This window comes from Danio rerio, chromosome 23 (genome assembly GCF_052040795.2).
Source record: "Danio rerio strain M-AB ecotype USA chromosome 23, GRCz13ab, whole genome shotgun sequence".
NCBI classification, from domain to species: domain Eukaryota; kingdom Metazoa; phylum Chordata; class Actinopteri; order Cypriniformes; family Danionidae; genus Danio; species Danio rerio.
The window spans coordinates 15,628,400-15,645,000 of NC_141043.1; the positions used below are offsets into that span (position 1 = coordinate 15,628,400).

At 35.0% G+C, this 16,601-nt stretch overlaps 1 protein-coding gene across 2 annotated transcripts in view; it reads right to left on the bottom strand.

The window, feature by feature from the left end:
* Nucleotides 1-3,343: 3,343 nt before the first annotated feature.
* The window catches only part of adcy6a (adenylate cyclase 6a), a 137,835-nt gene continuing 124,577 nt past the window's right edge, over nucleotides 3,344-16,601 (bottom strand). For both annotated transcript variants that reach the window (XM_087306681.1, XM_087306682.1), the window contains 4 exons: nucleotides 16,296-16,559; nucleotides 13,458-13,662; nucleotides 11,646-11,770; nucleotides 3,344-8,710 (listed from right to left, as the gene is read on the bottom strand). In XM_087306681.1, the coding sequence (XP_087162807.1) occupies nucleotides 8,582-8,710; nucleotides 11,646-11,770; nucleotides 13,458-13,662; nucleotides 16,296-16,559 (723 nt within the window). In that variant the 3' untranslated portion in view covers nucleotides 3,344-8,581. The remainder of the gene's footprint in view (nucleotides 8,711-11,645; nucleotides 11,771-13,457; nucleotides 13,663-16,295; nucleotides 16,560-16,601) is intronic.

Genomic DNA, 16,601 nt, shown 5'->3' on the forward strand with positions numbered 1-16,601 from the left:
GATTTCCTTCCGAGTTAATGTTCTTTCATTACTATTGGGAAGCAGTTGCAGGTGGATGAAACTGATCCCGTATCAGATTGTTGTTACCTTAACATTGGTATTTGAATTACAAAATGGCTCAACTCACCAACTGCAGAAAATATTTACTGAGCAAGCTGCATTGATTGACGCAAAATTCATTCATTCATTTTCTTGTCGGCTTAGTACCTTTATTAATCCAGGGTCGCCACAGCAGAATGAACCGCCAACTTATCCAGCAAGTTTTTATGCAGCAGATGCCCTTCAGCTTCAACCCATCTCTGGGAAACATCCACACACTATGGACAATTTAGCCTACCCAATTCACCTGTACCGCATGTCTTTGGACTGTGGGGAAAACCGGAAAAGCAGAGAGAACATGCAAACTCCACACAGAAACGGCAACTGAGCCGAGGCTCGAACCAGCGACCGAGCGACCTTCTTGCTGTGAGGCGACAGCATTACCTACTGCGCCACTGCCTCGCCCGACGCAAAATTCACACACTGTAAAATATGCTTTACTTTTTTATGTCTTGTTTCTAGTTCAAATATCTACACTTTCTTAAATCCATGAAGCATTTTCTAGAAAGCAAAAATATTGTCTTGTTTTAAGAAATAATATGATAAAAACTTAACTTAAAATACGTTAAATAATCTGCCATTGGGGTAAGTGAAATAAAATTGCTTTTAATTTTGACATAAGATTATTTTGCTCACTCTACTGGCAGATTATTTAGCTTGTTATAAAGAAACACTCACTTAATTTAGACATATTATTCCTTAACACAAAAATATATTTTGTGTTAATATAAATATATTTTGTGTTAATAAATATTTTTGCTTGTCTATAAAATGCTTTTTGATTTAAGAAAAGGTAGTTATTACAAAAAAATCAAACAAAATTATTTTTTTGCAGTGCAGGTTAAAATTTCATAATAAATTTGAGGTCACATCAATAAAATGTAACTTAATCAAGTCACTTTCAATAATAAAACAAGTCAAATCTAAGATGTGTATATAGGAATAATTTGAAGCAAATAAAAATTTTTGATGCAAAAAATTGTTGCATCAATTATGGTTACTCAAATATAATTGTTGTTAATAATAATAATAATAATAATAATAATAATAATAATAATAACAAAATGTAAGTTAGAATTATTAGCCCCTGTTAATTTTTTCCCCAATTTCTGGAAAACAGAGAGCAGATTTTTTCAACACATTTCTCAACATAATAGTTTTAATACCTCATTTCTTATAACTGTTTTATTTTATCCTTGCCATGATGACAGTAAATACTATTTTACTAGATATTTTTCAAGACACTTCTAAACAGCTTAAAGTGACATTTAAAGGCTTAACTAGATTAATTAGGTTAACTAGGCATGTTAGGGTTATTCGGCAAGGTATTGTATTATGATGGTTTGTTCTGTAGACTATCGAAAAAATATATAGCTTAAAGCGGCTATATAAGAGACCTTAAAATAGTTTTGAAAAAACTAAAAAACAGTTTTTATTCTACCTGAAATAAAACAAATAAGACTTTCTCCAGTAGAAAAAAAATATTATCAGACATACTGTGAAAATTCCCTTACTCAACATCATTTGGGAAATATTTTAAAAAGAAAAAAATTGAAAGGGGGGCTAATAATTCTTACTTCAACTGTATGTGTGTATGTGTATATATATATATATATATATATATATATATATATATATATATATATATATATATATATATATATATATATAATTCTTACTACAAGAATGTTTACTGCAAATCTATATTAGAGTCCATACCAACACACTTTTTTTGGTTTTATTGTATGATGTTTAAATATTCATTAAAGGTATGTAAGAATTTCCACGTATTACTTACTTTTTATTTTTAGAGTTTAAAAAGCATTACAGGTGATTTAAGTCTATTTTTAAACACATTTGGGTGTTTTTGCCTTTATTGGGATTGCAAGGATTGTGCAAAAAATCAATCTTCCTGAATTTCGTTTTTTTCACTGCTGTAATTTATGTTTTTTTTTATTTTTATTGAGAGCAAAGAGTGCTGCACATATTTACCCATCAACACTGTAAAAAATGCTGGGTTCCACACAATTGATTTGTGTTGGGGCAACATAAAGGAATTAAGTTAACTTTTAGTTTGTTTTTTTTTTTTCAAATTTAAGTGGATTGAACATGAATCAATTAAGTTGCAAAAAAAACCATCAAGAATTGTGTCGTTTCAGCTCATTTTAAATAAGCAGTTTTAACAAACAGCAAATATCATCTAAACGTCATTTCAGTGTAGATGCCATCAGAATATTCATAATCAGTATATCACTGTAAATGTATTTTTCAGATTCATTTTTACTTTGTTTAAAGAATAAATATTGGGTTGTTGATTTGCATTCATTTTCTTGTGTTATGTGCTTACTGTTGTTCACTTAATGGCCATTGGTGTCACTAATAAAAAGGGTTTGGGAATTCTACAAATCTGCTGGTTAAGGGTTGTTGCTAGATCGGATAGGTTTGCGGCCAGAAGTTAACAAGAATTATTTACAATATTTATTAAATTTCCCATTTATTGTATTTTATTAACGTCTAATAAACCAACCCTAAACCCAACCATCCCAGTAACGTAAAAACAGTAGATGTACAGAGTATTATTTATGTTATCTATTAAATTACCCAATAAATTGTATTTTTTAATGCCTACCCCCACCCCAACCCTAAACCCAACCGTCACAGTACTGTAAAAATATTAATTATTGTTATACAGCGCCACAAAAAAATGCTGCTATACTAATGTGCATATCACACTTCTGGCAGGCCAAATATCTGATCTAGACTTTACCCTTGTTAAGAGTGTGAATCGGCTTCCGGGTCCAATCACTATACCAAATTGTATAGGGAGAAAACAAATGGTAATGACACACAAAGTGATGTAATACTTTAAAAAATTTCGATCACAATATATCGCAGAAAGTCCATAGAATGTTGTGTGCACCAATATGTATATAAAATTCACTTTATTGTGTGATATGACTAAAAAGTAGTCATATTTTTTCAATTCAAATGAGTAGTGACTTGGACCCGGAAACAGTATTCCTTATGTCACGACTTAACAAGCGGATAGTCCCTTAAAAGAAGGATGGATGCTGATTGGATGTCAATTTTTTTTTCGGTCATAAACTGAAAGCAAATAATTGATGCTCTGTTGTATTACGAAAATAGTGGTTGATTTTTCTTATAAAATCAAACATTTCTTCCTAGGCATAAATGGGCTTTTCAACAAAACCACAATAAAATAAAATCAATCACAAAAACCAACTAAAACAGACATTTTTTATTTTTAGAGGGGAAAAGTTTGTCTATATTCAAGAGTCTTTTCTCAACTTTTTTTTTGCAAAGTTGAAAAGCTCGTCCCTTTTCTAGATCTCCGGCTGAAGTGAAAACAACAATGAAACAAAAAGGTAAAAGAAAAGAAAAGACGATCAGGATTCAACACAGGCTGTCAATGTGAGAGTCAGTAGTACTTAAAATACACTCCTGCTTGTCCAACTGACACTGTCTTTGTTTCCCTCACACCGAATCTTCATTCATGTACACTTTTATTGCACATACTGGACGGAATTAACATGGCGCCCTGCTTTTGGTACGAACGTGACCAACTGACATGCAATGACGAAGCTAATACCACAAGTTTTCAACAAGTGAAAAATATAGCAGAAAAAAAACACTATGCTTTGGTCATCTTGCAAGTCAATCTACTGAAAGAGTTGGCCGAGTTATGAACTTTGCTGCAGTGCGTTGCATCTCAAAAGTGATTTGCAGACTGTGATACAAAGAGGCACTGTTATCATATACAGAAGTTTGTTAAATTAAGGCAAATGCACTGCTATCTGCACTGCATGTGTACTGAAATTATGTAACTGGCTAACAACCGTTTAATTAAATGCCATTGAAATGTATGGGTTTTATACACATTTTCCCTCCTTTTTTCTTAGGCTCTGTTTGCACCTGGTATTGAAGTGTGTTTTCGCCAATCTGAATAAAAGTTAACAAAAGCACCCACAAGCACTTTTGTGTTTATTAGATATCCTGGCTAAGGCAAGGCTAAATTTGACATGTCAATGAAAAACTACACTGTAAAAAATGCAGAGTTCACTTATTCTAACTTTCTTTTTTTACTAATTTAAGTGGATTGAACATAAAATAAGTTCTCCCCCCAAAACTCCAAAAATGTATTTCAACAAGTAGTTTGAACAAACAGCAAACATAATAATTTTTGAGTGGGATAGATGTCTAAATATAATTAAAAAATAGACCAGTCATCAAATAGACAGGCCACGCGTGTGGTCATTCATTCTTGTGTATTTGATGGCTGGTCTATTGATAGATGTCTAATTTTAGCTGGGATATATATGTTTAGATGTCTATTAGATGTTTATTAAATAGCAAAAATGCTTGTTGGGTAAGTACAGGTGTAAGCATAGAGGACTATGTACCACAGGGTTAGACATATACCCATTCCGACAATGTGTAATATCTGATCTGGACTCCAAAAAGCCAATGGCGCACAATCTCTCGCCACTATTTGCAACTCATATAAATATGTATTTTGTATTTATATTTCTTAAATGCTAGCATTGTCTACATGGAAATCCATTCTCCTTGTAGCTTGCACACTTTCTCACGTTCCATTTTTTAAATCCAGTATTTATTCGACTACTTCGTTAATTGATGCCCACAAAATTTAGAATATCTTATACCAGTTTAAATTAAGCACTTGAACTATGGTTATGTTTTCAAACAGCCACAAAACACCACTTAACCAAGTGCACTGAAACAAAGTATTCTTACTTTGACGTCCAAACCAAGTGAGCCTGTAAACTAAGACCAAAAAATTTTGAGCACTCCCTAGTAGCTAGATGCAGATACTCATAAATTTACGCATCAAATATTTTTCTAAAATATTGGTTTCTATATTTAAAGTGATTCTTATCATGCTGAGGCATGCTCATTTGTTCATTTTACTTAATAGTTTGCTTTCATTTAGTTAACACATATAAAAACAAAGTATGGTGTCAGGATTGGGGATGCATAAGTTTTGGGTTGGATTTTGATACAGTTACCCAAGTCCAAATAACTACAGTGGCCAGTGTGAGACATTTCACCATCACTTCTCTACAGTGGATGAAAGTGTTCAGAAAAGAAAAGCAAGTGGAAACAATAACGTCTCAACTAGCCTCCTCTCACGAGGAAACGTAAGTATTTTACGTTTTGTCAGTTTAGTGGATTATTTGAACAAATTATTACGGGTTGGGTCATACAAAAATGTACGATTTTAAAAAGGAGGTGTGGCACCAAACCCCGCCCCTAAACTCAACCGTCATAGGGAGATGAGCAAATCATACTAAATTGTACAAATTAGATCAAACAAATTCATACGAATTAGCCACTAAATCAAAAAGTTACGAATTGCTGTGAGATTGTGTTGTCTCAACGACCATTTGGGATCAAATAACATAAAACACATGTTAAAACATTAGTTTACCCCAAAAAAAATAGAATTAAGTATAATTACTATTGTTTACTCACCCTCATGTCGATCGAATGTCCTGAGACATTCAGTCATCTTTGGAACACTAATAAGATATTTTAGATGCAATCCGAGAGCTCTCTGAGCCTCCACAGATAGAAAGGGTACAAAGATGCCCAGAAAGGTGCCAAAACAAGTCCATGTGACTTCAATGGTTTTATTATGAAGCTAGAAGAATACTTTTGTGCGCACATAAAACACTGATGTTTAGCCCAGATCAGGGGTCCCCCCTCCTACTCCCTACGGCCCGCAACTGACATCGAAAATAAAACAAGATTCAGCCCACCAAAACATATTTTTTTGAATCACTATTATTGTTGTACAGTCGCATATAGCAACTTGTGGTTTTGACTTTCTGAAGAATGTCAGAGTGCATCAATTACATCAGGTTTCTACTTTTTTGTTGTGCTTGAATCTTAAAGCGGCCATCCTATGAATTGTCAGTCTCTTATATGGCCCCTGTCAATTTAAGATTGAGACCCCTGCCATAAATGATTGCACATGATGAGGAGTATACATCATAGCATTGTACCATTAAATGACACAGAAGAAAAGAAACTGTTGAATAAAGTGATCATATTTGTTGTTTGTGCACACAAATGTATTCTCGTAGCTTCATAAAATGACAATAGATCCACTGATGGCAGCGCATGGACTGTTTTGAGGATGATTTGGTACCTTTCTGGACCTTTCAGGACTCTTGCTTTCATTGGGGGATGAAGGAACTTTCGGATTTAATCAAAAATATCTTAATTTGTGTTTGAAGACGAACAAAGGTCTCAGGCTTGACCACTGACATGAAAGCGAGTCATTTTTTTGCTGAACTAACACTTTAATATCAGTTGAGAAAGTGGGCCAGCACATTTTAGACCTTGCTCACGCCTGTATTGAGCAATGTTCACTTGAGAGCTCATTGGAAATAAAAGCAAGGTATAAATAGGGCCTTCCAGAGGTAGTCAAAAAGGCATTTGATTGGATTTCTTTTTAAAATGCAAACCCTCATATGGGCAAAAATGGGCTTTCCAACACAATAGACCATCTACTCTACAGCTACTACCAAACACATGATCATTATTGAACATGTTGTGAAAAAGTGCACCAAAACAAGTGTTGTACCAAAAGACACTGACCAAAATTGCAGTAACCATCCACATCCTTTTCAAGTGTCTTTTTTAATTCAAAGCAATAGTTCACCAGAAATGACAATTCTGTCATCATTTACTTAAACAGCCATTGACTTCCATAGTATTTCTTGTTTCTGCTACTGATGTCATTTTTGCCAACATTCTTCAGAATGTATTGTTTTGTGTTCAACAGAAGAAGAAAAATGAGTAAATGGTGAGGTAATTCTCATTTTTGGGTGAACAATGGCTTTGATAGTACTCATGAGCATTCATCCTAAAGTGATGTAGAGCATAACAAAATACAATGAAAGGATCTTAATGAAATCTGAACACATGCCATGCTAATACCAGGTGAAAACGATAATGCCTCTGAAAACACAAATACCGTTCATCAGTTCCTACGTCACTGACTGCAGTTGATCAGTTTGTACCAATTGGCTTACACGTCTCAAATCGGGTCTTTGTTCCCTCTCCTCAGCTGGAATGGAATCATAATCAAATATATAAGAACAACCAGAATAGGAATTAAAAAAAAAGGATACAGAGGTGATACAAAATACCCAAACATTAAAACTTCAGGGAATCAAACAAACGAACAAACGAAAATCGTAGAGAAGATACCACAATCAGACATGCTTTTGAGCTGTTTAGTTTGGCAAGAAAGCAGCTAGTCGTATCATAGAAACCTCACAGTGAAAAGAGTTATGCCCCTTCGAGATTACAAAGCACAGTATTCAGTCATAATTTATAGATATATTTCTTTTGTTTTTAAAAAAAAGTCCTTCTAGAATGAATTGGATCTCGATAAACTGTCTTGTACCGTGGTATCCAATATGCCGTGGCTTTTCCCCAGATGCCTCCAAAAAAACACCTCTTTTTTTCCTTTTATTTCATTTTGTACCAAAAATACTTCTTTGAAAAAAGAAGAAATGGTTGAACGAACATGAAACTGAAGTCTTCGTTAAGGACGCGTTGAAGGCCCAGACCTGGTTGTACTTCCAAAAAAAAAAAAAAAATCCACAGAATTCCACTTTTCCATCTAGAATTTGAGGTTCTAAAGGAAAACGAGAGTTTAAATTAAATAACTGAGTCCTTCATATAAGCCAATCACCCGGATTGCTGGTCAATCGATCAGTGTAATTTACTTGAAATGATAAAACATCATAAACACAAAAATAAAAACAAAAACAAAAAACGTCAAGGGGTGAGGACGTCAGAGCATGACATAATATTCAAAACTTCCGCAAATCTTTTGACGTTTTTTCTATTAAATACTTTGGTCTTTGGTCAATAGTTCTCGTAATTTATACAGATACTGTATTCGGACACACAAATATACAAGCGTACGCGTTTATGTACGGTATAAATGTGTATGCGTTTTTCTTTCTCTCCACACTTTTCCCATAAAGGACTTTTTGCACAAAACAGCAAGATCAAATAAATAATGAATTCCGAACAGAACATGAGTACCTGTATTTATATTCTCCTGAAATCATAATAATAATAATAATAAAAAAATAAAAATAAAACTGGAGAAAATGCCTTATGTACAGCGTTTTTCTTCGGCAAATAAAGGCCTTTATTAAATAAACAGACTTTGCATCTTTCAAGCAGCCTGAGGCTTAAAAACAATCGTCCTTCAAGGTGCACAGCCATATCCATGACCGCCACGACTCTCCAATCTGGAGTCTGCTTTGCTTTTTTTGTTTAGTTTTTTCAATTATCTTCATTTTTTGTTTTTGTCTTCAAGTGATGGCGATGGCTACTTGTTTGTCTTCAGCTTGCCTGGAGAAATGCTCCTCTCCGGGGAATTGTGGGAAACCAGAGGACCTGTAGTGCACTGCTAACTGTTGGGAGGTCCGTCGTTCAGGAAGTAAGTGGTCATTTCACCCTTACCCTTCACCTTTATGACCCCTCGACACTCCAGCTGGTAACCTTTACTGTGCAACACCTGGTGTAGATCTGTGGTCACCTGTAGGAAATCCAGTAAAAACAAAATCAATTGCTTTTAATCAATAACTTTACATGGACATGACATTGTTATTCTTTGTGTGACTAAGTAATCCGTGCAGGTAAGTCCACAAAAAACAAAGTCATGTTTTGGTAATCTTCAATCAAATTCTGAGTTCCAGTCCACTTTTAGACAAAACTACAACGCGAACTTCCGTTCCTTTGTTCCCTTTGTCAGACTTCCAAGTGGGAGGGATTACACTGCAAGAAGGTTGGGTGACCTTCAAAGGGTAGGGACTTAAACCACAAGTAGGTTGGGTTTAGGTGGTGTAGGTGGAGTAGATATTAATAAAACACATCAGGTTACTGTGAGGTTGGGTTTAGGGTAGGGGTAGGTGTAGACATTCATAAAGCACAATACTGCACTCTGTGTTCCATACAAACCATTAAATAAATACAAACTTCAGGTTTATACAGCACACCTAAGGCCTCATGTTTCAACGCTGAGTAATCACAAAAAGTTTGCGCAAGCCAGATTTCATGTTTGTATTTACTAATGATTAAATTAACGTGAGAATGTGCGTTGGTCCACGCCAATTCCATGTGTGGCGTACGTGTATTTTTTTTGTGTTTTTGTTTTATTTCCATTGGCGACTCCTAGAGGCAATTATGTTAAATTGCACAATACAAAGTATCACACCAACACATGTAAAACATTGCTATTAATTTATAATTGATAAAAAGGGTTAATTGACACAATATATATATATATATATATATATATATATATATATATATATATATATATATATATATATATATATATATATATATATATATATATGCACTCAGTCAGTTGTAAAGTGGGCGATTGGGCAGCTGAAATGCCGGAGGCGCTGCCTTGATAAGAGCAGAGGGCTGCTGCTATACCGCCCTAACAAAGTGTTCCTCTAATAGATCTGTGTCTCCCACGGACATGGATACTACTCCAGACAGTAAAGTGTCGCCCACAATAAAGGCAACTAAAGGTAAATAATATATTTATTAATATATTATACCTTTAGTTTATAGTAAAACTAAAAGGTATAATATAATTTTTTTTTTTGGGTGAACAATCCTTTTGATTTTTGAGGCTCTTTTCTGTTGTGTTAACTTATTTGCTTTTTATATTTTTTTTAAACAAAAAATTAAATCTGCATTTATCTGTTTGGCATGTTCTTAAATGCACTTTTGCTTTTGAAAAATGAAAAAAGAAACACCTAAAACTGAAAATGGTACATATGGAAGATGAACTATATGTAAAAAACATATATACATTAGGGTTGGGCATCTAAGCTATAATGCCGATCCGATACGCATCTCGATACAAAGAATACGATCCGATATATTAGCGATACATTTGTGACATATTGCGATGCAACACGATACGATTCACACCCATATCACGATACGATGCGATATTTCAGCACTAACTAATTAGATCAAGTTTATGAGATGATGTGAAAGAGGATGCTGTGCCATTGAATGAGTTTGATTATTTATTAACCAAGCAAAACCAAGACTTTTTTACAAACTGGCTCTTCTCTCAGAGTGTCAGTTTACAGTAGAGGGCCATTTTAGAACATATAGCACATATTATTTAAGTATTTTTAAGATAAACAGAATGTATAAGTGCAATATATATTAAAAAAATATATATATTTGCACTCTTTCAACATAAATAAATTTAGCATTGCACAACAAGAATTGTGATTTAACTTTTCAACTATGAAAACAAGTTTTACAAAGATATATTTTGCCACTGATTATTCAAAACTTAAGGTCGTGAACTAGCAGTGTTATGCTGCGTTGAAACATCACTGTCACTGTAAACAACAGGCTAATAAAAATATAACAAACCAGCAATCTTCTTGCTGTGAGGTGGTCAAACTACCCACTGTGCCACCGTGACACCCAATTATTTTTATCATTATTATTATTAATATTTTTATTAATATTATTAAATAAAAATTAACAGGAGGAGGTGTTTAAAACCTTCGTTCTCGTGACACTAGGCTGAATATCTTTGCAGATGAACAATGCAATAGCATTCGTTATTGGCGTAGAGCGAGCAGAACTGTTGCGGATGGAAAAAAAAAACTTTCAATGCTTTTCTCACCACTTTTGGAGCTGGTTGAAGCAGTGCGAAAGCCGGGGATGCAGAAACACTAGAAGATGCTTTCACAACAACACCGTGGCGCCGCTTCAAGTGAGATATCAGATTAGTCGTACTGCCCGCGTATTTTACAGATGCGCGGCACATTTTGCAAATTGCATCTGTCCTGTCATGTCGTCCATCCTTAAATCCATAATGTTGCTTGCCATACTTTAGATTTAAAACTCAGTGGGGAATAAAATGTTTGTTTTGCTTCTCGCGCTTTCTGAGGGCGCTCCACTAGCTTCATCCGCACACCTGATACACTGAGTTGTAGTGTGTGCACATCCGCAAATCCGTTGCTAAGGCTTACTTTATGTAGGTCGATTAAATTATGCGCCAAAAACAGGTTGACAACACTTGTTAATAAATAAAAAATACATTCTATATTAAAAATATAAGCTGTATCTCGGAAAATCGATGCATCTCGCAAAAACCGATGCATCTCGATTTGCTTCCAAAATTTCATTCATCCTCTGCTGCTCAACCGATGCACTCGCATCGTGCACGCGCATGACCGCGTATCGATACATATCGATTAATCTTCCCATCCCTAATATACATATAAACAATTCTGGAGAGTTGGATGGTGTTGATTGGGAACGTAGTGACATGTGCCATTAATCATTCTATAACATGTCAAACTGTAACATGACAGGACTATTCTAAAAGCAACTCATTTAATTGCCTTTAAAATTATTTATCTTATTCAGAATAAGATAAATAGCTTGATTTCGGTTGTCCATGTAAACTTCAACTTTACCTGAATACGGTCTGGGACTCCCGTACTGTCCATCCGACTGGCCACGTTTACTGTGTTTCCCCAAATATCATACTGGGGCTTCCTGGCTCCAATAACACCTGCGACCACTGGCCCAATGTTCAGTCCTGCACACACATACAAACAATCACAGCATAGCACTCATATTGGTTTTATAGGATTTTGAAACATGTCCATTCTCATTTAATGTTCCAGTCATGAATTATGTTGAATTAATGTTCCTGAATCATTATGTGTTTGAAAACAGCTCTTTAAACCTTAACTGATAACATGTGTTGCTTTTTATTTCGTAAACATCATTTCAGTAGATGTATCCCATGGTCATATGACTAAATGACAATAGTGTCAAATTGTGAAAGAATTAGATGCAAATAAACTTTGACACTACCTGGAGTTGTTAAATATGTTTAGTGACATCAGTGCACAGCATAATCAAATACTTTTATACTTAAAATAAAAATGCTTTTATTTTATTTTTATATGTTCAGATTTCATTTAAATTTTAATAAAAGACTCATAAAACATCATGTTTCATTGCTAGATGTTTCATTTTTGAAGAATTATTCAGTGGCATCATTGTCCTCAATTTTATTTATGTTTTAATTTTTTAAACATTTATTTTGTCTCATACAAGTATTGAACACATCACCATTCTTCCTCAGAAAACATATTTCTAAAGATGCTGTTGACTTGAAATTTTCACCAGATGTTGGTAACAACCAACGAAATCAATATATGCAAAGAAAACAATACTAATTAGTTTAGAATTGAACACATGAAGAAAGGGAGATGTAGAGGTGCAGTGAAAGCCCAGACAGCAGCTGAAATCTTTTAGTAGTTCTCCAGCAACTCTCTGCCCTTCCTCCTATTAAATTAATATTCATTGCTTTAGTCCAACATCTATATTATCAGGATGATAAAGATAAAACCAATGTAGACATTTTAGCAAGACAATGATCCAAAACCCAGTCAAGGAAACTCTCAAACACTTCGATATCAAGCTGTAGAATGGCCTGGCCAAACACCTAACTTGAATCCAATAGAAAATACAAAGGGCTGGGCTGATAAACAATATTATATCGAATTGCGATAAACTTTATTCCAATAACAGTGATAAACTCTGGACTTTTACTTTTACTCTGTATTGATCTAATAACCAACTTTTTTGGTGATGGAAGCTTAAAGGCACCTCTCATATGGAGAATGAAGTCACATGTAGGGCTGGGCGATATGGCAAAAATGCAGTCTTGATAATAATTCACTAAATGACATAACATTTTGCTAATAAAAATCACACTTTTAGACTCCCATTGTTGCACATTTCTGCTGTGTTATCATTCAATATAGAAAATTATTATCAAGATTACATTTTTGCCATATCGCCCAGCCCTACATGTGACTTCATTCTCCATATAAGAGGTGCCTTTAAGCTTCCATTTCCAAAAAAGCCTTTTATATAAAGTATAAAATATGTTTCAGTATTTTCTCCTTGTGTCATCTAATTATTATTACACATAACAAGTTTTTCAGGTGTTTTTTTTTTCTTTTGTTTTATTTTATGTTTGTACTGTTGAGGGTTTACTAAAATCTGGTGCAATGTAATGTCAACAGCTACTTTACAAACATTATTCCCAGGAAAAAACATGACACGTTCAATACTAACTGCCGGTCAGTTGCCACAAGAGGCTATCTGACCTTAAGACACAGTCATGACCTGTGGTTGCACCACATGACTTTGATTCGGCAGACCAAATCTTTTTAAATTCGCTGGAAGGCGATAATTAGTGGACTCACCGATCTTCATCTGGAAGTTGTTGAAGGAATGCTCATTGATGTATTTCATCTGTTCGCGGAGGTGCATGGCGTAGTCAGCCAACGCTGTTATATGCGAACGGCCTTCCTTGTCATATGTGGAGTCATTGAGGCCTGATGCGGCCATGTAGGTGCTGCCAATGGTCTTTATTTTCTCCAGCTGCCTGTACTTCTCTTCACTGATGATCTGCAGTAGAGGAGAAGAGTTTTTAAGATTATATGGTACCATTTTAACATTTGGGTTCAGTTAACAAAATAAGTTACACATAAGGCATTCAGGTCTGTTTTGACCCAACAGAGTCATTTTGCTCATTCTTCACTTGTTCCAAACTTTCATGTGTTGCTTTATTATGTTCTGTTTATTCTATTGTGAACACAAAAGAAGATGTTTAGAAGAGAGCTGTAAACCTGTAAACATTGAGCAGTTAATGGTTAATGGTAAGCTTTCCAATAAATACAACCCAGGCTCATTCTGAAAATGAACCTCTATATGCATTTCTGGACAGCACCAAGTTTGGCCAAGGAGCTACGTTTTTTTTTTTTACAGTTTTTGCTTTCCCGAATCCACCAAAGGCCACTGTGCATGCTTTTTGAGATCTCAAATTTCTCTCCAAGTGCCATTCGTGCCTGCTTTTCTTGCGTAACAGCAGCTGTCGACTGACTTTTTGACTGACTGACTGACCAATCGACTTACCCACTCTCCTCCTTCCCTAAACCCAACCAATTGTATTGACTGACCTGCCCACTTACCTCCCTAAACCAAACCAACAATTTTTCTCTTTGCGTCTCAATTTCGTCGAAGTACATGGCGAGCTAACAAGAAAAACTGGTAACAGCTGGAAAGCCGGCCATATGGAGGTAAGCAGTCAGCTAGTAAGTGCGTAAATATTGATTAGCGTCATACTGCTCCATAGCGTTCATTTTAAAGATGAAATGCAGCCATACATAGCTCTGGAAACATAAATTATGATCTCCAAAAACATAAATAGTATATTAATAAATATAATATAATAATAAATATGTTTTTAGAATAAAATGTTGTAAAAACAATTTATTCTTTCTTAAACAGAAGCAAGAAAGAGTGTAAAAAGAGAGTAAATTTTCTTCTTCTTTTTTTTTTTGGGGGGGGGGGGGGGGGGGGGGTTAAACTCTCCCTTTAATTAAGTTCCATCTATCTGAAGTTAATTCTCAGATTTGTTCTTTTATACAGTTGAAGTCAGAATTATTAGCCCTCCTAAATTATTAGCTTTCCTGTATATTCTCCCCCAATTTCTGTTTAACAGAAAGAAGACTTTTTTTAACACATTTCTAAACATAATAGTTTTAATAACTCATTTCTAATAACTGATTTCGTGTCGTGATGATAGTAATTAATATGTTACTAAATATTTTTAGCTTAAAGTGCAATTTAAAGGTTTAACTAGTTTAATAAAGTTAACTAGTCATATTAGGGTAATTAGGCAAGTCATTGTATAACAATGGTTTGTACTTTAGACAACTAAAAACAAAAATTGCTCAGATTATTCACCATAAAATGGTTTTAAAAAATAAAACTGCTTTTATTCTAGCCGAAACAAAAAAATAAATAAATAAATACAACTAATGAATAATGAATAAAACTTTCTCCGGAAGAAAAAAATATTACATGAAATATTGCGAAAACAGAGCGCGGGGGATCACGGGACTGATCATGACACTGACAATCACTGACAGATGGAGATTCGGCTGTGGGGAATAAAGGGATAAAGTTCATTTTCACAACAACACCACAATATAGCCAATGTGCTGTGCTTGCTCCTAGTATTTTTCTGATGATTGGTACAATAGCCTACGCTGCAACGTGGGATCGCCGGCTGTTTGCTATTAAAGGAAGGAGCAGCAGAGACTATTATGTATGGTACTTTGTCAGACTTTGATGGGGACTTTGTCAGTAACTGTTACAGTTTACTGTATAAGGACCAGTTTCTTCTTCCTCCCGATCATAACATGTACAGTAAGTGTAATTAAAATTGTTGCCTCATTTTCTGTAATTTTTAAAATATGTGTCTTGTAATCACTTATCTATTATAAATCAGTGCTTGCACTGTATCTCTCAGTTTAAATCTTTATGGGCTATTCACATATTGTTTTCTAAAACCACGTTGAAAACGGGACGCATGCTTCTTACTGCGTTCCTGAACTCGCGATCCTCTGCCGTTTGCCTTTGCTATGGCCACCATCAGCTGTTTCTTACACGCATGATCTGTTAATTTTCTAAACAGTTCAACTTTTGCCATTGTGGATCAATACTAAATGTGTGCCTGTTTTTACTTGGGGTTATCGTTAAGAGTAGATTAATATGCTGTTCCAGCATTCCTGCATTGGGCTGCATTAGGCTCTCACATACTCTCTGGCTAATACTTTATAGCCGTGGTGGGCATTTCTCTCTGTCTAGCACTGAACGCAGTGGACCAATCACAACAGACTGGGTCATCAGTTCAATTAGCGCAGGTTAGCATTGTGCTAAGGAGGGGTTTGGGAACAAATTAATCGCTAAACGAATCATATGAGAGTCATTGGTATAATTACGTAAAAATAAACACATTTTTTAAGACAATGAAAGTGTTTTTTTGACCTTGCATGCAAATCAGCTTGTTGTTGGAGAAAATATGACCCTTTTTAATGCGTAATAGAGGCTCTTTAACTGTTCAATTACTAATAATAATAATTTGTAATATTACGGTTTTGATTGTAATTGTCCTTGGTAAACAGTAGACAGTGCTCAAATGTTATGTTATAATTAAAGATTATCTTCAAATATCAGTCTCCAGCCTTTCTAACCTCATCAAAGTCAGCGATGATCTCATTGAGGAGCCTCAGACACTCCACTCCCTCGTTATTGGCCTCCAGCTCCACGTAGAACTCAGAGAAATTGCTAATGGAGGCGAACATGACGGCCACACACTCGCACGACTGATAATATAGCTCGTCATTCCTTCGCTCTCGGGCCAGAAAGTGCGCAGCCACGTCTTTGGGCAGGATGTTGTGGAGTAGCCGGCGGTTGTAGGCTTGAAGTTCCTCCATCTCCTCCTTCTCTTCTGTGGCCTGTAGAGGAACCGATGAGACAAAATTGCACATTAAAATGGA